Source organism: Equus quagga, chromosome 1 (assembly GCF_021613505.1).
Source record: "Equus quagga isolate Etosha38 chromosome 1, UCLA_HA_Equagga_1.0, whole genome shotgun sequence".
Lineage (NCBI taxonomy): Eukaryota > Metazoa > Chordata > Mammalia > Perissodactyla > Equidae > Equus > Equus quagga.
Genome location: NC_060267.1, coordinates 57,430,938 through 57,458,804, shown reverse-complemented (window position 1 = coordinate 57,458,804; position 27,867 = coordinate 57,430,938). Strand labels below are relative to the sequence as shown.

The window sequence follows — 27,867 nt, the reverse complement described above, 5'->3', positions numbered from 1 at the left end:
CTCTGAGGAGGCAGCATGGGTAGTCCCTTTACCACAAGTGGGGGAAATTAGACTCAAAGAGGCAAAACACCTTCCCAGGGTCACATCGTGATGGAACCCAGCAGAACTCAAAGTCCTCCATTGGACTCAGGTGACTACAGGGATAAAAGCCTCGCTAAGTGAGGTGAGGGATTGGCTGGAGGGTCCCATTTTATAGGGGTAGGAATATAGGCACCTCATCACCATGTGGGGGCATTGGGTTTCTGTGCAGGTCTTCTTTTTGCAAAAATTTTGCTTTGGAGTTGAGATTTTGAATGGCTGCCTCTGTCATTGTTCTGTTTATGGAACCAGGACTTGAAGTGGGACTGGAGGTGTAGGCAGGAGAGTCCAGGCTTCCAGACAGCAGCCACTTGGCCTGACCGCAGCTTCTCCCTCTAGCCCATCCCTCACCTCACTTAGCTTTCACCAACTCACAGACCAGTTGATGTCTGCTGGGTAGATGGCTCTCCACCTACGCCCACCGAGCTCACCTTTAGCCCCTTGGCCCTGTTGATGGCCCTTAGAGGCCTGAGGACTCGGAGAACTCGCAAGATCTTCACAACGTTGATTGCACTGGACCTGAGAGAGAGAAACAGGGTAGGGGAGTAAGCTTCTCCTGCTTGTGGTGAGGAGGTGTCCTGACAGGCTAATCTCAGGTAAACTTGAGAAAACGTAAAGTCTGTTTGGCAGACTTTCTCATGCTGGGACCATTCTCTACTCCCATCTCCCACCCCAAAAGAGCCTGGAACTCGCCTGTGACCCTAGGACTTTTCTGTTATTGAGTAAATAATATGAAAAGCAATTCACCATAAGTCATTAGCAATATAATGTGCTGCTCAAGGCGGGTGTTTATAGTGTCAAAGAGAAGAGGTTTAGATGAGGCAAACCTGAATTCAGACCTCAGCTCTGCACTTACCAGCCAAGTCACCGAGGGTGAATTTCCTAACTTTTCTGAGCCCTAGTTTCTTCATCTGTAAAGTGGGACAGTAATCACCTCATAAGGTTCTTGCAAGGATTAAATGAGAAAACGTACGTGAATCATCTAGCAGTGTGCTCGGCACATGTTACGAACTGAGTACAGATCTTCCTCGACTTATGATGGGGTTTTGTCCCTATAAACCCACTGTAAGTTGAAAATATCATGAGTCAAAAATGCATTTAATACACCTAACCTACCGAACATCATGGCTTAGCCTCGCCTACCCTAAGCGTGCTGAGAACACATACATTAGTCAACAGCTGGGCAAAATCATCTAACACAAAGCCTATTTTATAATAAATTGTTGAATATCTCATGTAATTGATTGAACACTGTACTGAAAGTGAAAAACAGAATGGTTGTCTGGGTGCAGAATGGTTGTAAGTATATCAGTTGTCTACCCTCGTGATTGTGGGGCTGACCGGGAGCTGCAGCTGCTGCTGCCCAGCATCAGGAGAGAGGATCGCACTGCATATCGCTAGCCCAGGAAGAGAACGACATTCAAAATTCGAACTACGGTTTCTACTGAACGTATATTGCTTTTGTACCATAGTAAAGCCGAAAAGTCATAAGTCAAACCATCGTAAGTTGAGGATTGTCTGTAAATGGCAGTTTTTATTATTATGCCCGATGAAGACATCATTGAACCTGAAGAAATACCATACAAACGGTGGAACTTCAGGCCTGTGGCTGCAGGTGGTGCGCATGATGAGGAGATATTTTGCTGCTCATCCCCAAATGCATGTCCTGGGGAACTGCCCAATATACTCATATGTAAAACCCACTCTGGCGTAGCACATGGCAGCACTTGAAGGAATAGATACTATACAACAGGTTCCACATATTTGGCATGCCAGGGCCTTGCCAGAACTCCCGGGAGCCTCAGGCCACTGCTGTTCCCTGGTGGAAAGAAGATACCAGGGCGCAGGTCCCCCCACAGGCCCCTCGGCAAGAGGCCTGTGTGATTTCTGGAGTTATCCATCAACCCAGGTGGGGCTTATCACCACGCCAGGCTGGTGAGCAACTAAGGGCATCCCAACCCTCACATGCTAACCTTCTGATTGGGACGTCCACTCAAGCTTTTGGCGAGCGTTATACCCACCTCAGGACCTAAAACATGTATGACATGTCAGCAAAGTGCTGATTTCATTCTTCACATTGTCAGGATGATACTGACAAACAAATGGCAAGCAATAGGATATACTGGAGTATGGAAGCCATTGGGTGTAAGCCTAATTGGGCCTGACCTTGTTTTTCCAAAAGGGTCTGACATGGCCGTTGAGCATGCATTGTACATCTGTTTTAGGCATTTGCTGTGTCCCAAAGGCAAAAACCAATGGCCTTAAGATAAAGATGCAACTTCCCCCATGTTGGCACTTCCTTAAGGATAAGCATCTCTCCCTAGACTAGGAATTGATTGCTGTGCTCACCCATGACCACTCAGACTGAGACAGCAGATCTGTCACCCTGCTGTGTCCACCAAGACAGCAGACCTACTACCTGCTGAGTCCATCAATCACTGTGCCAACAGGGCAGTCTCGTGACCCTTGTAAAAGGGACATTTCAGTCATATGTGACACGTGTTCTTTGAGGGTATATAACCACTCTGTACACTCCACTTCTTGGTGCCCTTCCTTCCTTGGGGAAGGAAAGCCCTGGGCTAGGCTAGTCCTCAGACCTGGCTCAGAATAAACTCAACCCAATTTCATTTATAGCTTGGTTACGGATTATTTACATCAACAATATACTCAAGAGGGAGCTGGTAGAAAATTGGATTTCTCTGGTTCATGCCTTTTGTATTCCAAAGGATTCAGAGGACATTCCTATCTATCCCCGTATCTCAGGGAGGGAGTCCATTTGCATCGAATCACTATGGAAGGGCTTTAAAGGTTGGGAGAGCACAGACCAAAGGGGAGAATTCCTGGTTCAAGGTTAAACAGGATTGAGTGGTAGTGCTGGGATTAAAATCTAGACCTTTAGACTCCCAGGAGGACAGTTTTGGGTAATATAATTGATGATCACATCCTAATGCCCCCATCTCCACTCCTTCTAGCTGATCATGAAAAGACTCTTGGGAAGGGAGACCCAGAACCCTCTTCTCTGCCATTGGTGTGATCTTGGGAAGTCTCATGTCCTGAACGTCAGTTTTCCTATCTATAAAATGATGGTAACTGTGCGTGCCCTGCCTACCTCTGAGGTTTTTCATGAGGGCCTTAGAAGAATGTGTATGTGAAAGTGCTTTTGAAAGTTAAAGTGCAGGGTTAATATTATCAGCTGATGGAACTTGGGAGAAACTCATAACCAGATCCTCTTAAACCTGAGCAAGTTCGCAGCCTTGGTTGTACAGTAGAGTCACTTGGAGAGCTTTTAAAACTCCTAAAGCCCAGGCTGTACCTCAGACCAACTAAATAAAACACTGTGGGGGAGGGATCCAGGCAATGTCTTCTTTAAAGCTGCTCAGGTGACTCCACTGTGCAGCCAAGATTGAGAGTCAGTAATTCCTCTCTCTTGCTCACCAGCTCTCTCTCTCATCAGCTGCTTTGACTCGGGAGAGAGGTGAGAGAAAGGGAGGGAGGACGGACGGGGGAGATCAGGGTGGGCCATGGCAATGATAGGCCATTGGAGTTGAGGGTAGCCAAGTACACTGGGCACTCGGCGGAGGAGGGAGGAAAGCCCCTCTCCTTATATCTGGGTCCAGCCCTGCCTGTCACGGCAAGATCCAGATAGTTAACATCTTCTTGCGGGATCAACGTACCCCAAGGCTCACACCATTGAGGACATGAACACAAGAAATGAAAGCCACCATGCGGTATAAGTCAGAAGCCCCACCCCATTCCCATCACAGTCACACTGCTGGCTGTGCAGGAAGGCCCTCCAGAGTCTTGGTTTCTTGGTTGTCCTTTCTGACACCCATTCCTAGTTGCATGCCCCTATCTTGGGCTGAGGGAGCCCTACTCACTGGATGCCAAAGGAGATGAGGGATACGCTGACCACCAGCAGGTCCAAGATGTTGAAGTAGTTCCGGCAAAAAGAGCCCTTGTGCAGGAAAGCCCCGTAAGCAGTCATCTGCAGGGAGGCACAGAGAAACACCAGCATGAGTGGTTCCTGTCCAAGCTCCAGAGACTCCCTTATACCACCGTTTACTCCCACAGCATCACTTGGGCAGGGCCCAGTTGAAGGGCAGTGGGGTGACAGAGGAATGAGGGGCAGGCAGGACTGCAGAAGGAGATAGTGTCAAGAAAAGCGTTCTGCAACTGTTTCTACAGCCACCAAAGAATTCCCCCAGCTCCAGATGAATAAGTGGCTCCTTAGACCTACCAGACCACGTCCCACTCTTCAATCCTTGTTTGAAGCCCTTTCAAACTGGCCAGCCATCCCCCTCTCATTTCCACTGTTCCTCATCGCAGGTGGCTCCAGCCTGAGGGGCCCTGTGCTGAGGCTGCCCAGGGCTTCCCTTGTATGCAAACTTCCCAACCTCCTCTCCAAGTTCTATCTGCCCTCAGGGCCAGCTGAGGCATCCGTTGGGGTGTGTCCAGGAGGGTCAGCAACCGTCCTGGTTTTCCCAGGACATTCTTGGTTGAGTTCTGAAAGCCCGGTGTCCTGGGGCAGCCCCCTAGTCTCAGGCAAACTGGGACAGTCACTTTAATGCCAGGAGAGAAGTTCTACCAATAACTGGCAATTAGGATCCCTCCACTTCCCAGCCTCAGATAGTGCTTATGATCTGTGCCAAATATTCTAAGCTCAATTCTACTGTCTTGCTTTTAGACTGTATGTTCTTTAAGGGCCAGAGCTGTGTGTTCACAGGGGCAGCATGGTACAAGGATTACAAGCATAGGCTCTGGAGCCAGGCCTCCTGAGTTCGAATCCCAACCCTACCGTATTTTATTTGTCTGCCTGCAGCAAGTTACTTCTCTGCGTCTCGGTTTCCTCATCTGAAAGATGGGGGCAATGAGAATATCTATAGGGCTGTAAGCATCAGTTGAGTTCTTACGTGGAGAACATGAGCCTGCAGACAGTGAGCCCTATATAAATGTTAGATGTCATTGAACTGAACTTGGTGCCAGAGAGCTTGAATTTGGATTTCAGATTCTTCCCGTGTGAGGGAAGTTCCGTTTCCTCATCTATAAAGTGGGTGTACTCTTCCCTGCTTTTGTGAGGCACCTGTAGAAAATCTACACAGAAGCCCTTTGTAAAAGAAAAGGGGAGCACAGAGGATGACAAGGACTGTGACAGGCCTCCCTCAGAGCTTGATATAAAGCCACTGCGGGTGCTCAACAAACAGCCTTTCCAATTTTGTTGGCTTGAATTCAGGGCCAGTGGATTTCCAGGTTAAGGGCTATGAAAGGCCATGGGCCACGAAGCATCAGCCAAAGGGAGAAATTAGGAGCTGAAGGCTGAGAGACGGAGAGTCTGGTCATCTGGGGTCCAGTGTCTCTCTTTGGAATCAGAGCATCTCCAGGGCGCATGTCTGCAGAGCAATTCAAAAACCAACACAGGGGAAATTGGCAAAAATAGCTCTTGCAGCCTAATTCTTTCCATTTATCTCTTGCCGCAGGGGGTCACAGGGGATGCAGGCACCTGTGTCCTGCAGCAGTTTCTGGAAGTGGCTACATTATATAAAAGGCTGCAGGGGACTATCGCTGGAGATCTCTGCCGAGGCCTGCCATCTGGAGTTCACTGCTGCCCCATCTCTCAGCGGAGATCCGGGACCCCAGAGACTGGTCCTGGGCAGCTTGTGCTAACCCCAGAGGCTCCGTGCCTGCAGAAGGCTGAGTGCCTCCCTGAGCCACTTCACTTTCAGCCTTAGAGAAGGTGCCGGGTCTGATCTCACCTCGCTCCTGGCTTGGATGTTGTGAGGACACTACTGAGCTCCACGAGCTGTCCACACTCGGGGACAAGCATTTCTCAAATAGGTGGACCGCTTGGGCTCAGAGGGCTGACTTTTGTTCTTTGACTTTGGGCTCCAGTTTTGTCAGGGCACCTGGAATAAGACCAGCACTCCAGAAAGTGCGTGTGTGTGTGAGTGAGTCTGTGTGTGTGTGTGTGTGTGTAGGGGCACGCGCCAGGCAGGGCCAGAAGAAGAGCGGCTATTGGAGAAAGGGCAAGTGGACGCTGGAAAAATGGAGCATTCATTTGTAAGTCACCTGTGGCATTTGGGGCTAAGACAAGGCCAGGTTCAGGTACCTAGTGCACATGTCCTTCCTTTACCCTGTTTGCTGATTGCCACCCACCCAGTTCCTGCTTCCTAAAGTTCTAAGTCATTGCCCAGGAAAAGCCTACTGTGTGGGTATTTTCAGCCTGAGGAGAGAAAAGGAGTGTGACACAAGATCACTGACTCTGAGCTGGATGGGCAGGAATGTCCTCTGTCCAGCCACGGACAACTACCGCCTCTCTGGGCAGCTCTTCTAGTTATTAAAAGTGTTGTATCTTCTGTCATTTCTACTCGTTGGTCCTGGCTCCACCTTCTCCCTCCTGTAGGAGACAGTCCTTTGCAGTATTCAGGCCAACTGTTGTGGTCCTATAAGCCTTTTGTTTTTAAGGCCAAACATCCCCAGGTCTTTCAACTGTTCCCGCTAGGAAATGTCCCTTGGACGACTGGACCATCACTTTCTGTGGCATGGCAGGATGCTGGGCCTTCAGGCAGGGCAGAGGGACCCAGCGGGCAGGAGCTGAGGGGAGTGTTCCGGGCTGGGGTTTATATTTAGAAGCACACTAAGCATCAAAGAGATCAGAAGGAGGGGGCGGGAGGGAGGGAAGGGTCTTGTCATGACAATGCTTGCAGAGACCTTTCACTTCTGCTTGTATGGCAACCTTGAAGGGAAAATAGCACCATTGAAATCCACAAGGGACGCTCTGTGGAGGGGTACTGGGAATTGGGCCTGAGAGCTTTTCTTGTCCCAGGACAGAATTTTGGGTGTTTGTGTGCCTCCCTGAGTCTGAAGTCCAGGAAAAACCAGGTCACCATGGAAAGGGGATTTACAGAGGGCATCTTATACAGCCAGATAAAGCTTGGCTGCCTCTCCCCACGCCCAGGAATCAGGGCCTGGTCAGACCCACTCTCTCTGAGTAGAAGAGAAACCTGAGGAGGCTCTCGGTTAGCTGGAAGCAGGGACAGAAGCCAGGGTCGGGACGAGTGAGCCTCTCAGGACACACCAAACAGCGAGGCACCCGAACTGCCCCACTCAAATTGCGTCTGGATGTGACAGAACTGTCACGTCCATTAAGGGAATGGGTCATGACTTGGGAGGTCCCACCAGGAAAGGAAGGTCTGCGGGCCGGCGCGGCACGCGGTCAGGTGCGGACACTGGCGCTCGCATCAGCCACATGAAGCGGGGAAAGGGAGCCTGGGCCTCCAGGGAGGAGGGGTCCCAGGTGGGTCTCCAGGAAAAAGACACGCAGCCAAAGCATGAGTTCTGAGCCCATGGCTCTGCTGTGTGGCGTGAGGGCATAGTCCATCCCCTTGCTCTGAGGACAAGCGCTGAGACGCACTTCCCCAGGCCTCGGAACTCGCACCCGAGTCTTGATGAACCGGCTAGGGAGGCACTGGGCTAGGGCCCAGTGGTATACTGGAAAAACTGAGAAATAATAAAATAAATGTAGGTAATATATTAATATAAAACAGAAAAACTCTCTCTCTTTCCAGTGCCTTCCGAGGTGGGCTCAACAGCTGCAGGGTGACAGCTCCATGATGGCCACCAGCACCCACAGCGGCCGGGCCGGGCCGGTGCTCTCTAGCTGGGCTCGGGGCAGGGGCTCCGGCCCCTTCTAGCACTCCGTTGTCAGAGCCCTGGGCCGAGCTCTCCAGTCAAACTCTCCCTCCTCCAGGCTCAGGGCAAGGGACACTGGAGTGGGCTTCTGGGCAAGTACCTGAGGGCTCAGAAGTCATCTGGGGGTGTCTGTCAAAAGCCCCAGTGGGGAGACTGGCCCATTTCTTGCCTTAGGCCCATGATTCCCATCACACCGCCCCAGCTCCAGCTCAGCCCTGATATCTGCTGCAAGTGCTGAGGAAGGTGGAGATAACGGGCATCGAGGGGGCGGCCAAAGGGATTCTTCCATGCCCTGTGGGCTCTTCCACTTGGGGAGTTCGTGTGGCATTTCCTCTGGGCAGGAGGAGGGAAGGGCTCTAAGCAGGGATCAGTTACCGATTACCAGGAGATGGGTGTGTGTGTGTGGGGGGTGTGTGTGTGTAGGTGTGTGTGTGGGTGTGTGTGGGCATGTGTGGGGCACTGCTGACAGGGCAGTGCCCGAGCCGGTGACAACCCTGTCAGCCGTATGCCTTTCCCAGGCCAAGAGGAGGCACTGGGTGGCGGTGGGTTCTTCTGGCCCGAGCCTGAGCAAGCACACAGAAGAAAGTGAGGGGCACTAATTCTTGCAATTTCAGGCTTGAGAATGAAAAAGAAAGTGAAAGAAACGAGAGAAAAGAGACAGGCATACAGAGCAGAAAGAGAGAAAGAAAGCGAGAGTCATTGCTCAGGTTGCATTACCTTAAGGATAATTTCTAATGTAAAGATACTAGTGAAGACATAGTCTGCATTGCCTAGGATCTGAAAAATAAGCACAATCGGATTAGTGGCTCTGTGAGTGAACCAGACACCAACAGGAGCACGTGTGTTAGCGACAGACAGCAGAGAGCCAGTGCCCGTACGAGCAGGACAGGAAGAGGAGCAGAGGGGATGTGGTTTACCTTCAGAGCAATTTCAATGGTGAAAATGGTAGTAAAAACAATATCAAAATAAAACAGAATCTGCAAAACAAAAAGAAACAGGGTGGGGATGGGGTGGAGAAGGGACGACAACAGGAAGGGGGGAGAGGTCAGCAATGTTCACCAGAAAAGGAGTCACACTTCAAAACCAGGACACGCGTCCCGTGAGCCCTTCCACGTGGAGACAGACGGAATCGAGTCAGGAGCTGAGGGGCACATACACAGCATGGGATACTGCGGTGGGCTGGCCTCAGGCAGCTTCGTGGCTCTGGATGAGGTCCCCAGAGAGTGAGGGAGCTTGGCAGGCAGGCCTCAACTGGTCCTGGGTCTGGGCCGTGTCTGGTTGGACACTTTTCTCACAAATCCACTTTACTAAGAAACCCAAATCAGACACTGGGATGCTTGTCAAAAGGACAGAGAGTGGGGTTTGCTATTTTTTTTGCAGAAATATGCAAAATGCTTAACTCACGTTGGTGTGACTCAGCTAGCTTCTCATGTTGGTGGAAATCTGTACTGGCGCTGTGGCCTTTGAGGCAATGGGAAGGCGCACGCTCCAGGTGAGGCCCCCCAGGCTGGGGGCAGGCTACCGGGTTTCATGCTTTATTATAGCTCAGGTGGTGGGTCAAAGCTGGGCCTAAGACCTCGCTCAGTAAGAAAGCTCTGCATCAAGCAGGCTGCAGACCAGCGAGGGGCTCGGCATGGCTATGGCTTTAGATTGCTGGGCTCTTCTCTTCGTGCCCACCGGGTTGGGATTTAACAAAGTTTTGAGACTTCAAGATGCAGAAATTCTTATTCTAGCCTTTAATGTTGTTCACCAGAGCCTTGAGTGGGTCTCCAAATTTAGTTTTCTACTCTACAAAAGGTCACTGAGGCTCTCTTTTATATAAGGTCAGCCTGATCACTGACACCTATTTGCCAGTGCTTCCCCTCTCTTCCTAATGATTAGGACTGGTCAGAGCATCCTGGGAACAAGGCAGGAGGTCAATGGCTACTCTTTACTAAGTTTACAGGGAACCAGAGCTTCCTGAGGAACATCCACGGAACAATGAAAGTCCTGACCTCTGCCAGTCAGGCCAGCCTGAGGCATTGGGTCCACGTGCTCTTACTTGCTTATGGTCCTAAGACGGGTTTCTACCAAAGCTGTAAGCTTTTAAAGAAATGTTTATTATGCCTTTGACTATGAGATTTGGAACTGGGCTCTTGATCAAACAATGAGGTCACAACAGAAGCTGTGGGCCCAGTCCTAGTCCCGGGAAGAAGGGATGCAGAGGACAAAGGGAATACGTACGTGGTTCCTGAAGGAGGTGTGCTGGACGGGGTCCTCAGCAGCCAGGGAAATGCTGCTGAGCAGAATGAAGAAGAGGATCAGGTTGGTGAAGATCGTGTCATTGACGATGCGGTGGCACTGGAGGCGGAATCTGCGTGGGGAGGGGGAGAGAAGGAGGGAAGCATGTGGTCAAGCTGAGGGAAGCGGCTCCCTGGGTCTCAGGAGCCTCAACCCCTTCCCTTAGCTTGCAGCAGGAGCTCGCTGGTTTGGGGTGTGGGCACTGCAGCCTGAAGTCTGACTGCTGTTGGGGAGTGACAACCACAGCCCCTGCCTCCCCCCCCCACCACGATGCGTATCTGTACAGAACTTTGTATTCTCAAGCACTTTCACAGATGGTAAACTTTAGACATTTTGGAGGGTTACATCTGAGACCTTTTGGAATCTCTAAATTTTCAAATACTGCTGTGACATTAACCGGTTTTGTTGGGGGACTTTTCCCCATCATTAAAAAAAATCACTTTATAAGATCTACTTCACATTTTTACGTATAAGGAACAACAGATCCACCCAGAGATGTGGATACTGAGATACTGGCTAAGAATATACTCTGGCCAGCTGATTTGCTCCCGTAATAGCTTCAAGGCGTGCAATTCAATTCTACCCCTCAGCCCGATACAAAGAACTACACATGTGGCACTCTGGACACTCGTTGATAGTACCACAAATGCTGGATCCTTGAATGCCAAAGGTGTCTTATATACATCTCATCTTGACAACAGCTTAGGAAGGGAGGTGTGGGTGTTATTATCATCCTCATTTTATAGATAAAAACACTGAAACCCAGGCAGGAGAGGTTTGCCCAGAAACACAGCCTGTAGCATGAGGGAGTGAGGGCTTGAGTCCAGGTCCGCGGCCTCTGCTCCTGGCAGCAGCTGACCGGATGCTCCAGGAGACCCAATGGCTGCAGAAGCACCAAATCCTGGGCAGACTGACTCTTTGAAACAATGCTGGTTTCATGAGAGTCAGCAGAGGTCTGCAGCGATCATCCCTTTCAAACAGACAGACAATCCCTCTGAGCTGGGTTTGTGTGATAGGGAGCCAGGAAAGGCAGAGGTGCCTGAGGACAGATGCCTGTATCAGCACTGCTGTCAGGAAACTGTATTTCAAGCCAGTCTTGAGGTGGGGCAGAGGAGCCTGGGACTCTAGGCTGAGCCAACACCCTCCAGGGGCATCTAGAAGAAAGCTTCCCACTCCTAATTTAAGTCCACAGGAATCTCATCAATTAAGATGAAGTATTGAAGTCAGCCAAAGATCATTAAACACATAAGAAAATGAGCTGCTAAGACGGGAAATCAGAAGAAACAACAAAGAAGTGATTTAGACAGGGCCAGTCCCATGGCTGAGTGGTTAAATTCACACACTCCGCTTCGGCAGCCCAGGGTTTCATCAGTTCAGATCCTGCGCATGGACATGGCACCATTCATCAGGCCATGTCAATCTTTAAAACAAAAAGAAGTGACTTAGACCTCTCAAAGACTGTGTATATTGGAAAGATCACATATAGAATATGAAACAACCATATTTGAAATATTTAAAGAAATAAAGGACTTGATCACAAAGATGACAGAATCATAGGAAACCATTAGATATAGACAGATGGATCTGGAAAAATCAAGCAACAAATGGAACTGTCTGAAATGAAAAAATGTAACAGTTGATATAAAAACTGGTTTAAACAGTAACATAGATAAAGCCAAAGAGAGAGTTAAGAAATTGGAAGATATATCTGAAGAAATTACCCAGAATACCAAAGAGAGACAAGGAGATGAAAGATGTGCATAACACATTAAGAGATAGGGAGGACGGAACCAGAAGGTCTAACATATGCCTAACTGGAATGCCAGAGGAAAAGAATAGAGAGAATGAAGGAGAGACAATATTTAAAGAGATTATGGCTGCAACTTTTCAAGAATTAGAAATTCTATTCTAGTCTTTAGTGTTGTTCAAGAACTGAAGAAAAATATAAATCCATAGACTTAGGAAGCATATCATATTCTAATCAGGATAAACGGAAAGAAATCCATGTCCAGATACATGGTTGTTAATATGTACAGCACCAAAGGCAATAGAAGATGTTAAAAGCAACTAGAGATAAGGGGCAGATTGCCTACAAAAGAAAGAGAGTTGGTGTGACTGGTGACTTGACAGTGGAATTATACATTTAACATGCTGAGGGGCAAAACATGTCAATCTAAAATTGTGTACACAGCAAAACCATCTTTCAAGAACAAGAAATGAAAACAATTACAGATAAACAGAGGCCAAGTGAATTTACCATAAAGGAACTAAAGGAACTTTACATATATACATATATAAAATAATAATAATAATGATGGTGAAATACTGTCTCCCTTGTTGGGTTAAAGGAGTAATCAATAATCACATCTAAGGCAGGAGGGGCTGAGAGGAATTAAAACAGTCTAAGCTGCTTCTGTTGCACAGGAGGAGCTCCACGTTCTTGTTTAACTTCAGACTTTAAGTTAAATAGACTTAGTAAATTACCAAGAGTCATTATCAAAAGGATAGAAATAGAGTTTACACGTTTCAAACAATGGAGAGAAAAACACAGGTCTTCTGATTTGGAATCCAGACTCCTTTACTTAAATAGTGCCTGTTTAAACAAGCTGTGGTAAGTGGGGGAGTTCAAGCCTCCATCCAGAAGTTGGAGGATGCCGGCACTTGCTGGGCTTGTCTCATGCAGAGAGCAGAGTTCCCCTTTCCCCACCATTCTCACACACCTGTTGTTGGGGCTGAAGATGAAAAATGCACTGGCTTCGGGCATGGGCACTGCCTTCTCCTTAAGGTGCAGCTCAGAGAGTGGGCGGGGGCGGGGGCCAACAGGCATCTCAGGCTCCTCCTCATCTTCTTCTCCTATAAGAAAAATAGCACCATTCTAAATAACTCCACTACTTGCACTTATTTTTACCATTGTGCTGCCTACTTCTAGATACCTTCCCACTGACAGGAATCAAGACATTATTTGTACCTCTGAAAATGCAGGATACCATCCAAGACAGACACCCGGCTCTGTGGACACTGCTGGAGCTCACCTTTGTTAGGGAAAGAACCTCCCAGTGGCGCATGATAAGGGGGGTTGTATGTATGGTGACCAACATGTCCTGGTTTGCCCAGGACTGTCCAGTCATTTTCTGAACTGAAATTCCCACATCCCAAGAAATCCGTCAGTCCCGTGCAAATTGGGAAGGGTGGTCATCCTAGTTGTAAGGCACTAGAAATGGTAACCAGGTAAGACTAGGGCACTGCCAGGTGTACTTGTGCGTCTAAGTTACAGGAAGGGAAGGGGCATGGCTTAGTTGACTTGTGGGATCCCTTGCAAACAACCCGATCCATGAAGGTTCCAGCAGTTTAAAATTAAGACTTTCCCCATTCATGAAAATTCAGAAAAATCAAGTGCTGTAGAGATAATAGGGCAATAATGCTGACCACAACAGGCCCTTCATTCAAAGGTCTAGACACTGACACCAATTAAAGGGGCTCCTTGCTTCTCCTGGCCAGTGGCCACGTTCAATTGGACCAAAGGCAAACGGCTTATTTCTTTGCTTACAAGATCATTGCCCATGGAAAGGAACCACTGCATGTCCTGTTCTGGTCAAATGTATTTAAAAATGTTTAGAAGGGGAATGGGAGTGAGGGGCATGGACTCTCCAGCCAGTGCTTTGATGCAAATCCTGGCTCTGCCTCTTTCTGGTCATGGGTGTTTTATTTTGTCTCTCTGTGCCTTAGTTTCTACATCTGTAAGATGGGATAATAGTACATACATACCTCAGAACGGTGCCTGGCACAGGGCAAGTGTTACATAAATCTCAGGGGTTGTTATTGCTTTCTCTACCCATGGGAGCGATTCTTAGCCTATAAATTAGTGCTTAGCATCTTTCTCAGTCTGAACTCTGCCTGCTGTTATTCCCTGACAAACTTCCCACTCACATCAAAGTATTTTCTGAACACTCGGTGTAGTGGGTTGAATATCATCCCCTTGAAATTCACGCCCACTCAGAACCTCAGAATGTGGCTTGATTTTGGAAGTAGGTAGGGTCTTCGCAGATGTAATTAGTTATGATGAAGTCATACTGGACTAGGGTGGGCCCTAAACCCAAGGACTGTTGTCCTTATAAGGAGAGACACGGAGACACACACAGGGAATGAGGCCGTGTGAGGACAGAGGCAGGGACTGGAGCAATGCAGCTGCAAGCCAAGAAGTGCCAAGGACTGCCGGCTGCCACCAGTAGCTGGACAGAGGCAAGCAGGGCTTCTCTCTAGAGCCTGCAGAGGGCAGACGGCCCTGCTGACACCTTGACTCCAGACTCCAGGCACCAGAACTGTGAGAGAATAAACTCCTGTTGTTTAGAGGCACCAAGTTCGTGGCAATTTGTTACGGCAGCCCCAGGACATGAACACACTGCCTATGTGCTTTCTCCTTTCCTCACGCTCTCTCTGTGTGGCCTGCCCTTCATCTCTCTGTCTGCAGAGCTGTATGGACTCCCCTTCAGGTAGCACCATTCACCTGGCGTTCCTGAGTTCCTGGGCTCTAGGGAAGGACTTTCCTGTGAATTCCAGCAGCACCTTTGGCCTCCTGCGTTAACTTGGCACTCCTTGGATGTGCCGATATCCAATACCTTGGATGCCTGGGTTAAATGTATCTGTTCCTTCTCCTTATGTGCTGAAAACCCTGGAGAGAGAAACCATGTCCTGCACAGAGTAGCCCTTATTTCTTGATAAAGACTAAACTACCACACCAACATTAGCTTTCTAAGGAAGGAGATTTTGCGAAAGAAGAAGGTCAGGTGAGACTTAAGCTGGTTGGAAAGATAGCTGCAGGAAGTCCATCTTAGGACCAGCCATGCCTCTGCGTGTTCTCTCTTCTGGTTAAGATTGAAGCCAGGTGGTACAGAGAAAAAAATGCCTGGCACAGAAAGTGGTTCTTTACCAAGCAAGAGGCTTTAGGGACCCAAGCTTTTTTTGGAGGACGCGCAGAACACAGGTACAGCTCAGATTCTTTCCCTAGAGTCATTAGAGCTGCCCCGCAGGCAGTAGATATTTTCGGCAGAAGAGAGGCACAAGATGAAAAACTGTGTACAGGCCAAGGGTGAAAGCTTTTTAACCAAACCTTGGGATGTAAAACAAAGGTAAAGTTTTCCATCAAAGAAAAAAGCAAAACCAGAGTTGGCCTAAATCATGATATTTACAAGCGAAATGTAACTGGGAAAGAGCTTAAACTCCTGCCCACGTGTTTGTATTCTTCCGTTTTGCTGTAAACGACCCGACATTTTCTTATTCATGATAATCTGATAACAGGTAATTTAACACTTATTCTAATCACTTATGTTTTCTATGTATGTTATGCATTCTAATCATATATTTACTAGCTTTGTGCTTTTCTGAGTTCCCAGTGAAGCCTTTTGTTGTGTCGTGGGCAGCGGCCTGCCTCACTGCGGATGAGGTCTACATCCATTTCCATTCCTGGGGAGAAGCGAGGTGGCTGACTGTGCAGACCCACATCGCTGAATTTCAGAGGAAACTATTTCTGAAAGACAAACCCAAGTTTGTCCAAGGACAGAAATGTGACAGCAGGAGATGTTCTGTATGTCTTATGTATAAGAAGAGAGGCTGACAGATTAGGAAAAGTCAGGGAAAGTTTGGGGTTGGCAGTTGAGCCACCTGGACCCCTGCTCCCAAATGCCACTAGACTCCCTCGGGGAACTTTCTTTCCTCATCTCCTCCTTGGAGGTCTGGAAAGCGTGATAAGGAAGGTACTGGGCACCCTGCAGCTGACGCTGCTTCCCAGAGGCGGGTTCCTGCCCTCTGAAGTAAAACCACCGCAGAGCTCATGCCCCAGCCCTGGGCCTCGGTGACCCTGGCCCTCCCCATTTGACACACATTTTCACCTCTGTGATTTTGTTCATGGCTGATTAAAATAAAAACACTATTTTTAACATCTACTGCCTACAGCACACTGAACACAAAGCCGTGGTTCTTGCCCTGAAGGAGCTTACAGTTTGTGGTGTGGCCCCAGATTCTTCCAGCAGGTAAAGGTAATGCAGGTAATGCAAGGGTGGTAAGGGCCAAAGAGCCAGCCTGGAGCTGTGTGGGAGAGCCCGGGAGAGAAGGCTGAGAGGGTGCTCCCTGCGGCAGGCACCTTCTCCTGGCTTTGTCCTTAGTGCCATCGAGTTGATTCCGACTCCCAGCGCCCCTGTGTGCAGCAGGGTGGAACCTGCTCAGTCTTTCTGAGCCCTCCTCTCACCTTCCGATAGTATATCAGACAATGCTCCACTGCTGTTCACAGGGTTTTCACGGCCAATTTTCTCAGAAGTGGGTGGCCAGCTCCTTCTTCCCAGTCTGTCTTATTCTGGAAGCTCCACTGAAACCTGCCCACCATGGGTGACCCTGCTCGTATTCGAAATCCTGGTGGCAGAGCTCTCAGCATCACCGCAACATGCAGCCACCAGAGTGTGACAACAAACAGACTGACGGGTGGTGTGGGTTCCGGATCAGGAAACAAATCTGGGCTGTGGTGATGAGAGTGTGGAATCCCAACTGCTAGACCCTCAGGGCTGGCCTCTCTTTGCTGGCTCAACTGAAAACCTCCGAGTCACCATTCATTCCTCGTTCTTTCTCCTCAACTCCTAAGCCATTAATAAGTCCAGTTGGCTCCACCTGCAAACTGCACCCCGAGTCCCGCCATTTCTCTGTAGCTCAGCACCCTCACCCTGGCCTAAGCTGCCATCATCTCTTCCCTGGACTCCTGTGCTAGTGTCCCCACTGTCCCTGGTCCTATTCTTGACTATCTGCTGTTTCATATCCGTTTCTCATATGGCAGCCTGAGTGAGTCTTTTAAAAGGTATGTTGGGGGCTGGCCCCGTGGCTGAGTGGTTAAGTTCATGCACTCTACTTCGGCGGCCCAGGGTTCGGCCCAGGGTTCACTGGTTCGGATCTTGGGTGAGGACCTACACACTGCTCATCAGGCCATGCTGAGGTGGTGTCCCACATAGAAGAACTAGAAGGACCTACAGCTAGAATATACAACTATGTACTGGGGCTTTGGGGAGAAAAAAAAAAAGAGGAAGATTGGCAATGGATGTTAGCTCAGGGCCAATCTTCCTCACCAAAAAAAACCAACAATAAAAAAGTATATTTAATCAGGTCTCCAAAAAAAAAAAACAGATATCTTGGACATCGGATCATGTCTTCCTCTGCCTGAGGTGTTTCTCCACTGCATCAGAGCAGACTCGAACTTCTCGCAGGGCCTTTGAGGCCCTGCTCCACCTGCCTCCACCTAGCCCCCATCTGAGGCCCTAGCCCTCTCCCCTTCCCTCTCTGCTCCAAGCACGCTGGCCTCTTTGGACTCCTTGGCAGACAAGTGCGTTCTGCAAGAGATTCTGCTTTGCTAGTCTCTGCACCTAGAAAGCTCTTCCTTCTGATTTCCATGTCTAATTCCTTTGGCTTATTCAGGTTTCAGCCCAGATGTTGCCTCCTCAGAGGGCTGCACTGCCACACAGCCAAAGCAGGCCTGCCCCACCCAGCAGGTCTAACGCAGCCTTTGGTAGTCTGATTTTCCTGCCGCGTAGTGCTGCCTGACATCACCTTCTTGGTTGGTTTGCTTTCTTGCTCGTGGTCTGTCTCACCACTGAAATGCAGGCTCTGGGAGCCGTGGCCTTCTCTGTCTTGCCCGCAGGTGTGTCCCTGGTGCCTGCCACAGTGCCTGGCACACAGCAGGCGCTTCCTAAGTAGGTACTAAGTGAATGAATGTTGCCATGATTTCTTCCAGCTCTGTGTCTATGACAACAGTATGGTCCTGAAATAAATGCTTCTCTCTCCAACTCCCTGAGCTCCAAACCAGGCAAGACCACCCTTGTCCACGCAGCCGCCCCACCCACCCCGCCCTCACTGCTCTACTTCTCCTCGAGCCCCTTGCTGCAGCTCGAGTCTCCTCCACAGCATTTGGTACCGTGCTATGCATTCTCTGGTGTCGCCCACATTTCTTTCTCACGTGTGCTTATTAATTTTAAGTCCTTAGCGACTCTTAAGAACATCTGCATGTTCACTCAAATAAACTAATCGATTAAATAAAACCACAATCTAGGCACAATGCTTTCCTAATTGGGTGAGTAGATGTTTCTAGAATTTGGTGGATACTAAGCTTGGAGGCTAAAACCAACTGGCAAGTTTTCGAGATTAAACAGAGAGGGAAGGACTACGGGCCACCACCAGCCTGTACGGCCGCTTTGTATGAATTAGAACCAGGCCCCTCCTCGGTGTTCCCATGAAGGCAGAGGCCCTGGCTGGCACAGTGTAGGCTGGAGCTCAGCTCCCACTCGGCCGTCCGACATACAGCTTTGCGTGCAGCCTGGAAAAGCAAACACAGCAGCCTGGAGAGAAGGGTGAAGGCCGAGGAGAGAGCAGGAAGTGAGACTGAGCAGGAGGGAGCTGGGGAGTGTGCGCTCAGGCACCAGCCCTGTTATGCTGGAAGTCCGGCTGGAAGTGTGGCAGGAGGAATGCTCACTTCTGCTGCCTCCCAGGGGGCATCTGCGTGAAGTGAGCCCGCAGGGGCCAGCTGCCCAGAGGAGAGAAAGCAGAAGGGCTGTGTTTGCGAGAACAATGGTGGATCAGGCTTCGCCTTTCATAGTTCAGAAGAGAAGCAAGTGGGGACGAGAGATTGACAATAACAGAGACAGTAGGCCAAGTAACCTTGGAGGAGTCTTTGGGGTCTTCTGCTGCACCTGGTCCTAAAGGGTCCAGGAGGTAACGTGCAGTGGCAGGGAAGGGAGGAGCTAGGAAGCAGAGGCTCACGCAGCCTTGGAGGAGAGGGATGTCCAGAGCCACCAGCTTTAAGAACATACCGGCCTTGGGTGAGAAAATGGAAACCAGGGATAGTGAACAAATGGGAGCCCTAGGAACTGGCTTTAAAGGCCTGAGTGGTGGTGTTGGGCTGAGGCAGGACGGCCTCAGGTGTCTATGGACCCAAGGCAGGAGATTCTTGGGACCAAGAGAGTGAAGGCACACATCTGCAGGAGGTTAAAGAAGGGTGGCCACGTGATGGGGGAAAAATCTAAGGAATCCTGCGGAATCAGCAGAGTGTGGGAGAACAGTTTTTCAGTTTAAAAGCAAAACGATTCCAAGAATTCTCAAAGCCGTGTCAACAGAGAAACATTTCTATGATGGCCGATGTGGTGACAATATCCTCATTAGTCCTTTTTCCCTTTGATCTGCTTCTCTTTGATTTTATTAGAGCAACAAAGAAGAGAAAGGCCACGAGTGTATTTAGAATAATGAAACTTGAGCTTATTGTCATGGGTGTGTCTACCTCACTGCTTTGTAGCAGGAACAGGGACAGAGGGCCTGACTGCAGCTAGGTGATGGAAGAACAGACCCCCTAAGCCGGTGCTCGCCCCGCTGCCTGCTGCATGCTGTGTGCTGTGTGCTGCGTACTGCGTGCTGCCTGCTGCATGCTGCCTGCTTCATGTTGCATGCTGCCTGCTGCGTGCTGCCTGCTGCCTGCTGCATACTGTGTGCTGCCTGCTGCGTGCTGTGTGCTGCCTGCTGCGTGCTGCCTGCTGTGTGTTGTGTGCTGCGTGCCGGGAGGCTGCTTCCTGGAGACGCAGGCCAGATGGACAGGCTCTGCTCAGGGCCAGAGGGGTTTGTTTTAATACTCTCTTTCTTTTTAAGCTTTAAAAATATACACACGAGAAGAGAGACTCATATGGCGAACCTCCATACCCAGCTTCAACAACCTTTGACGGTTTGCCCATCTTGCTTGATTTACCTTCCCTGCCTCCATTTTTTGTTGTTGGGGCATTTTAACGCAACTTCTGAACATTTTAGACTCCAGCCATAAACACTTCAATATTTAAAAAATAGAACTATAATAATATTATTTTACTAACAAGATTAACAAAAACTACTTAAAATCCTTTAGTTCCCAGTCCATATTCAATTTTCCCCAGTTATCTCAAAAATGTCATTTTTAAAGTTTATTTGTTTATTCAGGATGAAGATAAGATCATCCCATGGCATTTGGTCAATATTTCTAGTATGTCTTTGAAATTCTATAACGTTCACAGCAGAAGGGTTTATGACTTCAAAAGGCTTAGTGCCCAGCCCCCAGAAAGGCTCTTCCTGCTCCTCTTTCTGTCCACACCCCAGGATGCCAAGCCTGCTTCCTACACGGGGAGGTGAGGGAGCTGGAGCGGCCACAGGGAGCCTCTTCCCAAGGACAAGGGGAGGGGGCCACTGCTGTCCTTGCAGACTTCCCGCAGAGAACCAGCGGAGGGAAAGCAAAAAGGAAAACCTAGCTTTGCTCATAAATGCAGAAGGTTTTCGGGCACCTAATGTGGGTAACAACCCTCATATAGCCCAACCTCCACAGAGAAGGAAATGTCAGTAAGATAACAGTCCCTTGTCGTGCGTAATTGACTTCGAGCTTGAGGCGGGTGGTGATATCTGCAATTTCAGGTAAGAGGAAGGCAAGCCGGGGCTCGTCCAGGATGTGGGGTTTTGCAAAGCGGGGAAGCGAATCCTGGAGAAAGGCTGAACGACCTCTGGCATTAAAACTCCCTCAGAGGAGACTGCCTGCCAATTTACGTATCAGATAGAAGACGAGAAGGCAGTCGGTATGAGCTCTTTTTATAAGGAGAGACCCAAAAGCATCCCACAAAACAACAGGTGGGACATCTGTGGTGGCAGCTGTCCTTGTACTCAGCACTGCCTCCTGAGTGAGGGCAAGACAGATTTGGGATTTACTTTTATTATTAAGTGAGCATAATGCTGCAACATACGTTGTAGTAATAAATTTTGTAAGCTAATAATGATTTTACAACACAGGATACAATAAAACCTTAAATGCATATAGAATCCAGCTTCCAAAAGGCACAAAAACACTGCTCAAATATGACTTATGTAATCTCCTATTATTATTATGAGGAAACAAGGAGCTGAGTTTCCCTGGATGAGGACTGGCAGTGCAAACACAGAGGCAGGAGACATTCGGCAGCGCAAGGGACTTGCAGAGGGAAACTGCAGCCCTTGGTCTTGAATATACCGCCACTTCCATATGGCTTCAGAATATGGATCTCCACCCCAACCTCCCAACCTCAGGTTTAGGCAGTAGGACTGGTACCTGCAGTTTCTGGGTTGGAGTAGGGACTCTTATCCTCATTTTCATTGGGCTGGAGGTCATCCATGTTGATCTAGGCAGCCAAGGGGGAGAAGGAGAAAGAATCCCGTTAGATACGTCCCACAGTTTGAGAGGCTTGGAGCAGCCTTGAAATTGCATTATAGTCAGTGGCTGAGCTGTTGACTCAAAAATATATCCTTGTTACTTTGTGCATATTCTTAAGACATCAGCAGAAGGCTGGGATTCAACCAATCTGCCTTGTCTTCACATTCCTGGTTCTCTTGCTCCACCCTCACTGGCTTTATCCCACCAAGTCTCTTTCCTTCCTTCTTCCTGTCCATGAGCGTCTGGCCTGGGAAGACTGTAACCTCTTTCCCTCAGCAATGGCCCTCCCAGGTCTTGGAAGGAGATGGCCACTCACCTTGGTTGTGGGTGGGGACTCTCCATCAGCTGTAATAGATTTCAGCTCAATTTTCTCCTCCTTGGCCTCCTCTACTGCTGGCTTCTCCACCACTTCTTGTTTCTTCTCTGGGCTGGCAGTCCTGGCCGGTCAGCAGAAGAAAAAAATAGAGAGATGTTTATTGGAGTGACAGGGAACAGTGAAAAAGAAAACTACTCTGTGGTCTGTTGGGGGCCAGTGGGAGCAGATTCCCTAGGCCTATGTCCATCTTCCTCCACCCAGGGCACATGGCATGGGGAGCTCAGTCACTAACGCTATTGGGCTGGGCCCAGGATCAAGGCACCTGGCCTCATCTTGCTCTGTCTGGCACTCAGTTGGCTTCTTCCAGCTTCTCTGCTGCTCCAGTCCTTGTCTAAAGCAGAGAAAGGTTCTGGATCTCATTCAGGATTGGGTCCTGGAAAACTCTGCTCAGTACCCAGCAGATGGGTGGCCTATGACAGTCCAATCTAGACAATGATGGAAGACAATGTAGGGTCCTATCTTGCCTTCCTAACACTGTAGATGAGTCACAAAACAGTGAGGAAGAATCAGTCTTTCAACTAGAATTGTATTTCTTCTCTGAGTGGCTGCCTTTTTTCTCTCCCCATCCTTTACTCCCACCAGCACCCTTCATGACCTCTCTTCTCAAAAGAGGTAGGGAAATACAACACCTTCACAGAGACTGTAATTCATGATGGTCTCCACTTTAGAGCAATGCCTTGGAATTAGGAGAGAGACCCAACTTACTATAAGAAGCCCCAAACCCAGTGTCCTTCTGGGAGGAATGGCCAACAGAGGCCAGCATCCAAGGCTCACTTTACCACCAAAGGGAATGGCATTCCAGAACCGGGCCCCTGGGCCCCTGGTCCTGGGTAAGCTCAGAGGGTTACCTGGCCAGCTTCTTTCTCTCCTTCTCTTCTTCCTCTTCCTTTTGGGCAGATGTGAGGCTCTCAGCATCAGCCAAGTTGTCCACAGCAATGGCCAAGAACACATTCAGTAGGATATCTGTTTGTGTCCATTCTTAAAGAAAACGACCCTTGGCCTTGGGGTTTTTGGTGGGCACAGGGAGCAGGGAGGGTGCAGGACATGCAGGGGTAGAGTTCCCCACAGTGAGAGCTCATGGTGACTCCCTTCAGGAGGTCCAAACCCATTGGTGTCCCTCCTGCCTGCTTTTCCTTCCCCATCACCCTACTAGCTACCTGGAGTTTTCTAAGGGGTTGAGAGCAGGTCAGCTCGTAGGCTGGAGCAGGGAGGGAGAGCAGCAGTGAGCCCTGCCTTGCTCTTTAATTGCTGGGCTGCTTTATGGTGTCCCCACTGTGAGGACTGGCTGTAAGTGACATTATAAACAGCACTGTCTCTAGCAGAATGCAGAACGCTCTCAAGAGCGGTTCATTATGACTGGGCCCTCAGGAGGCGGCCTCATGTCTTTGCCAACTCTTAAAGTGAGCCTGAGCATACAAAGACCCTCGGAAGGTCCAGCTGGAGCTGCCAAAGCTTGGGGACTCCTAACTGAAGCAGTCATTTGCCCTTTTCTTCTCTCCCCCACCCTCAACCTTGAATGGACACCCTGGGTCAGAGAACTGCAGAATCAAAGAAAGTAGAGCTGAAAGGGCTCTTAACATCTGTTAAGTCTGACCTCCACCCAGACACCCAGACAGTCACCTGTTTCACACATAGGGAACCACAACCCAGTGAGGTGAAGGCTTGTGCAAGGGTGCTACTGGATGCCTCGCTCTCATGCCCCCGCGTGGCAGGGGCTTTGCACACATTATCCCACTAAACCTCACGATGACCTGGTAAGTAGCAGGTACTATCGTTTTATCACCTCATTTTATAGACACTGAGGTAGAGATGCTTCAGCTTGCCCGAGGTCACCTAGCTGGTAGAACGTAAAGCCTGTCTGTTGGCATCAACGCCCAGCTTTTGCGCATTACATTAAGCTGCGATTTAAACCCGAGTCTGGGCCAGAGCTGCTTCCACTTAACAACCCACCTCTGCACACAGCCCTCATGGGGCTGTGACCAGAGGGAGAGAAGAACACCTGTGGCTGGAGACTCTGGAAACCTGCCCGTGGCCTGGATCAGGAAGGATCTGTCAGGTCTGCTTGGTGAGGCCCAGCCAGCTCTGCCTGTGACTAAAGTCCTGGAGAGTGGCTTCAGAGGAAGGGGACACTGACCAGAAAGCAGGAAGAGGAGACGAAGGCCATTTCAAGGATGATGGCTCAGTCCTCCTTAACTGAGCATCCTACCTCCAGCAGATGCAACATCCCAGGGCAGCTAAGGTGCCCAACTCCAGAACCGTTCACATCAGAGTCCATGTGAGTGGCTGCACGTGCACACAGCCAGGGGGCATCATGCACCCAGACTACAGTGAGAACACTCCTCCTGGAGCTGGGCAACACTGTAGCCTGAACTGGTTCAGGAAGATGAACTTACATCCTCATCTATGCCAAAGCTCCAGGCTCCCCGCAAGACCCGCCAGCTAAGGCAGTTCTGGGCTGGGGACTGTCTTCTCCCCAGAGCACGCCTTTCCCCTGCTTGCCTGGGGCCCTGTGGACGGGCAAGCACAGTTTTCAGCCTCGAGTCAGGACCTGCTGGGCACACCTATTTGGCATCATGCTGCAGACTGAGGGCAGGGGCATTAAGGGTGGGGAGGCAGGAGCAAAGGATACAGTTTCCACAGATGAAGAGGATGATGAAGTAAATACAGACTAACATCCCTGGAAAAGAGGGGCCGCCATAAGCCATGATCCCATCATACATCACCGAATTCCAGTCCTCCCCGGTCAGGATCTGAATGACACATTCCCACCAATAAGGGACACAGCGTTAGACCAACAGCAAACCCCAAAACTCCCCTGCCCTGCCCCACTATGTTAACGAAAACGACTAAGATCTATTTCCACCTCTTTCCCTCCTCCTGGCTCCCAGTTCTCCTCCCAGGGGCTCTGAGCTATTGACCCGGACAAGTCTGACTCTGTCCTAAGACAAAGTGCGTGGCCACTAGAATAATATTACTTGAGGGGCAACTGAAAGGGCTCCCTGGTCAAAATCTCTCCTACGACCCACATACAGTACACGAGATGGCACCTCAGGTTAGGGCATAAACACCCCTTCACCAATGTGAATGTGTTCATTGGGAGAGCAATGTGCTATCTGTTTTCCCCAAACATTAGTCATGTGGGTATCGCCATTAAGATTTTGGCAACATCCATATATTATTCATTTTTTAAAATAAATCAATCTACTTTTAAACCTAAACAAGTGCTACTTTGGCTTTGTCCTAAGCCAAAATATCTATGAAGTCACAAATTTAAGGGGTAGTTGTATTTTTTTCTAGGGGCAAGAAAGGTGGGTAGGAAAGACAGCTCCATCACCTTCCCCTCCCCCAACAAGAGCAGGCTGTTTTTCTTGGTTTATAGTTTGGGCTTTTATGTAGAATTTATTTGAATAAAGGGTTCCACGGCTAAGAAAGAGTTTTTAAACTGCTTGATTAGATCTTCTTTCAATGGTCCATCAACAGTGGAATTCCACGGGGGTCTAGGGGTCAGGGAAACTACTGAAAGAACCAAGACTCTGCTGGGCATGGAGCCTCCATGGCTGATCTAGGCTGGCTTTGGGTGCCCAACACAAGGTGAAGCTCCTTCTACCTTTCCAAGTCTCCTTCCTTCTCCCACCTCCCTCACCACTCACCCACCCACCTGGTCATAATCCCAGCAGAGAAGAGTCCATACCTGAAACACGGTAAGGAGGGACTGGGGAAAGTTATCAAATGTGCTCCTCCGGGTCTGCATCTCATCAAAGTTGAACTTTCCTCCAAAGAGCTGCATCCCCAGGAGGGAGAAGATGATGATGAAGAGGAAGAGGAGTAGCAGCAGGGAGGCGATGGAGCGCACAGAATTCAGCAAGGATGCCACCAGGTTGCTTAAGGAGTTCCAGTACCTGAGGACCAACATGAGGAATTAGCATCCTTTTCCTGTGCTTTCCTTCACATCATTCCTCATTCACACTCCCACTAGAGATTTTAAGATAAATTACAACTCCCTCCTCTTCTGCCCTTTCTTTGGGGTAGTGGTGGTGGTGTGAACTGGGCTGCTAAGCTCACATTTAGGGTGTGGAGCCTGGTTAATTCAAGGTCCTGGGATCAGTAATATGTCCCGGAGAAGAGATGGAGCTCAGGGATCAGAAGCCTGTGTTCCCACCCAGCTCTGCCAGCTGCCAGCTGCGTGTGCCTGTGGGCAAGTCACTTAACTTCCCTTCCTTCTGCCTCCATATCTGGAAGAACAGAGACAGCAGTAGCACATACTTCATTAGGTTGTCAAGAAGATTACATGAGATAATCCAGAAAAACAAAAGCCCCAGTCCCCTGCCGGCACACAGTAGGTAAAGGTCAGTCACTATTGTTATCACAATTGGCCTTTAGACAGAAAAACACATTTTTTCCCCCTGTAATGTGGCCCTCAGCCCAGCCCAGGCAGCAGCTGTCTAGCAGAAACATGGGTTAGGTCGCCCATGGGTAAGAGAGGGGCATAGCTTAGTGAAGTTTCCCGAATTTACCCTGTCCTAAGAACTGGCTTTCTAAAAAGCCTCTCTTCTGGAGATTCTGATTAAAAAGCTGTAGTTTGGGACTCAGAAATCTGTATTTTTAACAAGCATCTCAGAGGATTCTCATAAACAGGCAAGTGTGGGAAATCTTGGATTACAGCAAACGTACCCCACCCACAGGAACAGGTCTGTGCTGGGGCGGGGGCTCCGCCTGAGCAGAGAGGAGGCCCCACTCTTACAATCACAGACCCTCTCTGCACCATGAACACAGAGGGCCTTCATTGTAGCCTGAGGAAAATCCCCTTCTCTTGGAAAGCGTGAGGGTGGGGTGGGGGGATGGGGTCGTACTATAACGGCTGCTGGAGGCAGTTTGGGTACCTGTGAAAGGGTCAGATCAGGACAAAAAATGCTCTGCAGCAAAAGGGACCCAGCCTCCGCCTGGAGCAAGTGCAAGAACAGAGCAATCTCATTTCCCTACAGCTCCGCCTCTGGCCTGTCGGCCCTCAGGTCATGGTCTTGGTTTCCTCCACTTAAGATGTCTCCAGCTTATTACCAATATACACAGTGAACTGTTTTTGTTGCTTAAGACAGTGACATGCGAAGCACCCCTCATCTTGCTTCTCAGCTGCGCCCCAGCCTTCTCTCCAGAGCACCTCTCTCCAGAGAACGCTTCCACGTCAAGTGCAGAAGCAGATGGGCCAACAGTTTGGATGTAAACATGAACTTCTTCCCAGCCTGGAGTCTCTAATGTGCCTTTCTCCTTCACAAATTCAGCCTTTCTCCATCTCTATTTTGCCTGCTAGCCACACTCCCTGTTTGCAGCATATTAATATACATTTATTTGTATCTGTTCTATAAAAGCCCTTAAGTGTTTCTCGTTTGTGACAGTCTTAGCTCATCCAAACAGGCTCTGAGTTCTTGAGGGCAGAGACCAGAGGTTTCTTCTTCCATCCTCTCCATCTCCGTCCACAAATAAACTTTGTCCAACCCAGTATGTGTGAGGGACTGCAAGGCGTCCCAGCAGGCTGCAGGTGGTAGTAATTGCTCTGCCTAAACCAAGAATTAAGATAACCTCTCTGGGGCCAGAACACCCTCGCCCCCTACATTTAAAGCAGTCTTCCCAAACCTGCCTGGAGACGAAACTGCCGAGGAGTGTGATCATTTTCTAAACACGGATTCCAAGGCCTCTCCTGGAATCACGGAGTCACAATCGCTGTTGGTGGGGCTTGCGCGACTCTCAGGCGTCCACTCCAACACATGTCAGGGAGCTGGTTTTAGGAACCAGTAACTTTAGAGCATATTTACAACAAGAATTTCCAGCTGTTTCAGAGGGGAGAGCGTCTGCATGTAGGTTAGCTCACAGAACCCCCTAGAGACCTCTGTGTGTTCAACTGTCATGGAATATCCCGGAAAAGTCTTAATAGCCGTAGAAGGTTGGAGCCTTAATTTTCATGAGGCACATGGAAACGAGGGAAATAACTCAAATCAGGCTTACAACCGAGGTTCAGAGATGTGTGACAGCCATGGGGACTCTACGGGGAGCTGGACAAGGAAGCCCAGACTGGAGGGAGAAAGTCACCATGAATGGGGATGATGTCGGGCAGAGTGGAGCAGACCAGAGGCAGAGAGGGAAGAGGATGTGGGAGGAAGCCCTCAGAGTGCCTGGGGTTCTGGAGAAGTGGAGGCTCTGTAGAGAAACAAATTGAGTCAGCCAGTGGAGGAGAACCCTC

The 27,867-nt window shown here is 49.4% G+C and overlaps 1 protein-coding gene across 19 annotated transcripts in view; it reads right to left on the bottom strand.

The window, feature by feature from the left end:
* Positions 1–27,867, bottom strand: part of CACNA1C (calcium voltage-gated channel subunit alpha1 C) — a 596,360-nt gene that overhangs the window by 81,835 nt on the left and 486,658 nt on the right. For all 19 annotated transcript variants that reach the window (XM_046654484.1, XM_046654423.1, XM_046654475.1 and 16 more), the window contains 10 exons: positions 25,327–25,534; positions 24,265–24,385; positions 22,484–22,598; positions 21,576–21,696; positions 21,158–21,227; positions 12,765–12,897; positions 9,988–10,117; positions 8,682–8,741; positions 3,957–4,063; positions 510–597 (listed from right to left, as the gene is read on the bottom strand). In XM_046654484.1, coding sequence (XP_046510440.1) covers positions 510–597; positions 3,957–4,063; positions 8,682–8,741; positions 9,988–10,117; positions 12,765–12,897; positions 21,158–21,227; positions 21,576–21,696; positions 22,484–22,598; positions 24,265–24,385; positions 25,327–25,534 — 1,153 coding nt within the window. The remainder of the gene's footprint in view (positions 1–509; positions 598–3,956; positions 4,064–8,681; positions 8,742–9,987; positions 10,118–12,764; positions 12,898–21,157; positions 21,228–21,575; positions 21,697–22,483; positions 22,599–24,264; positions 24,386–25,326; positions 25,535–27,867) is intronic.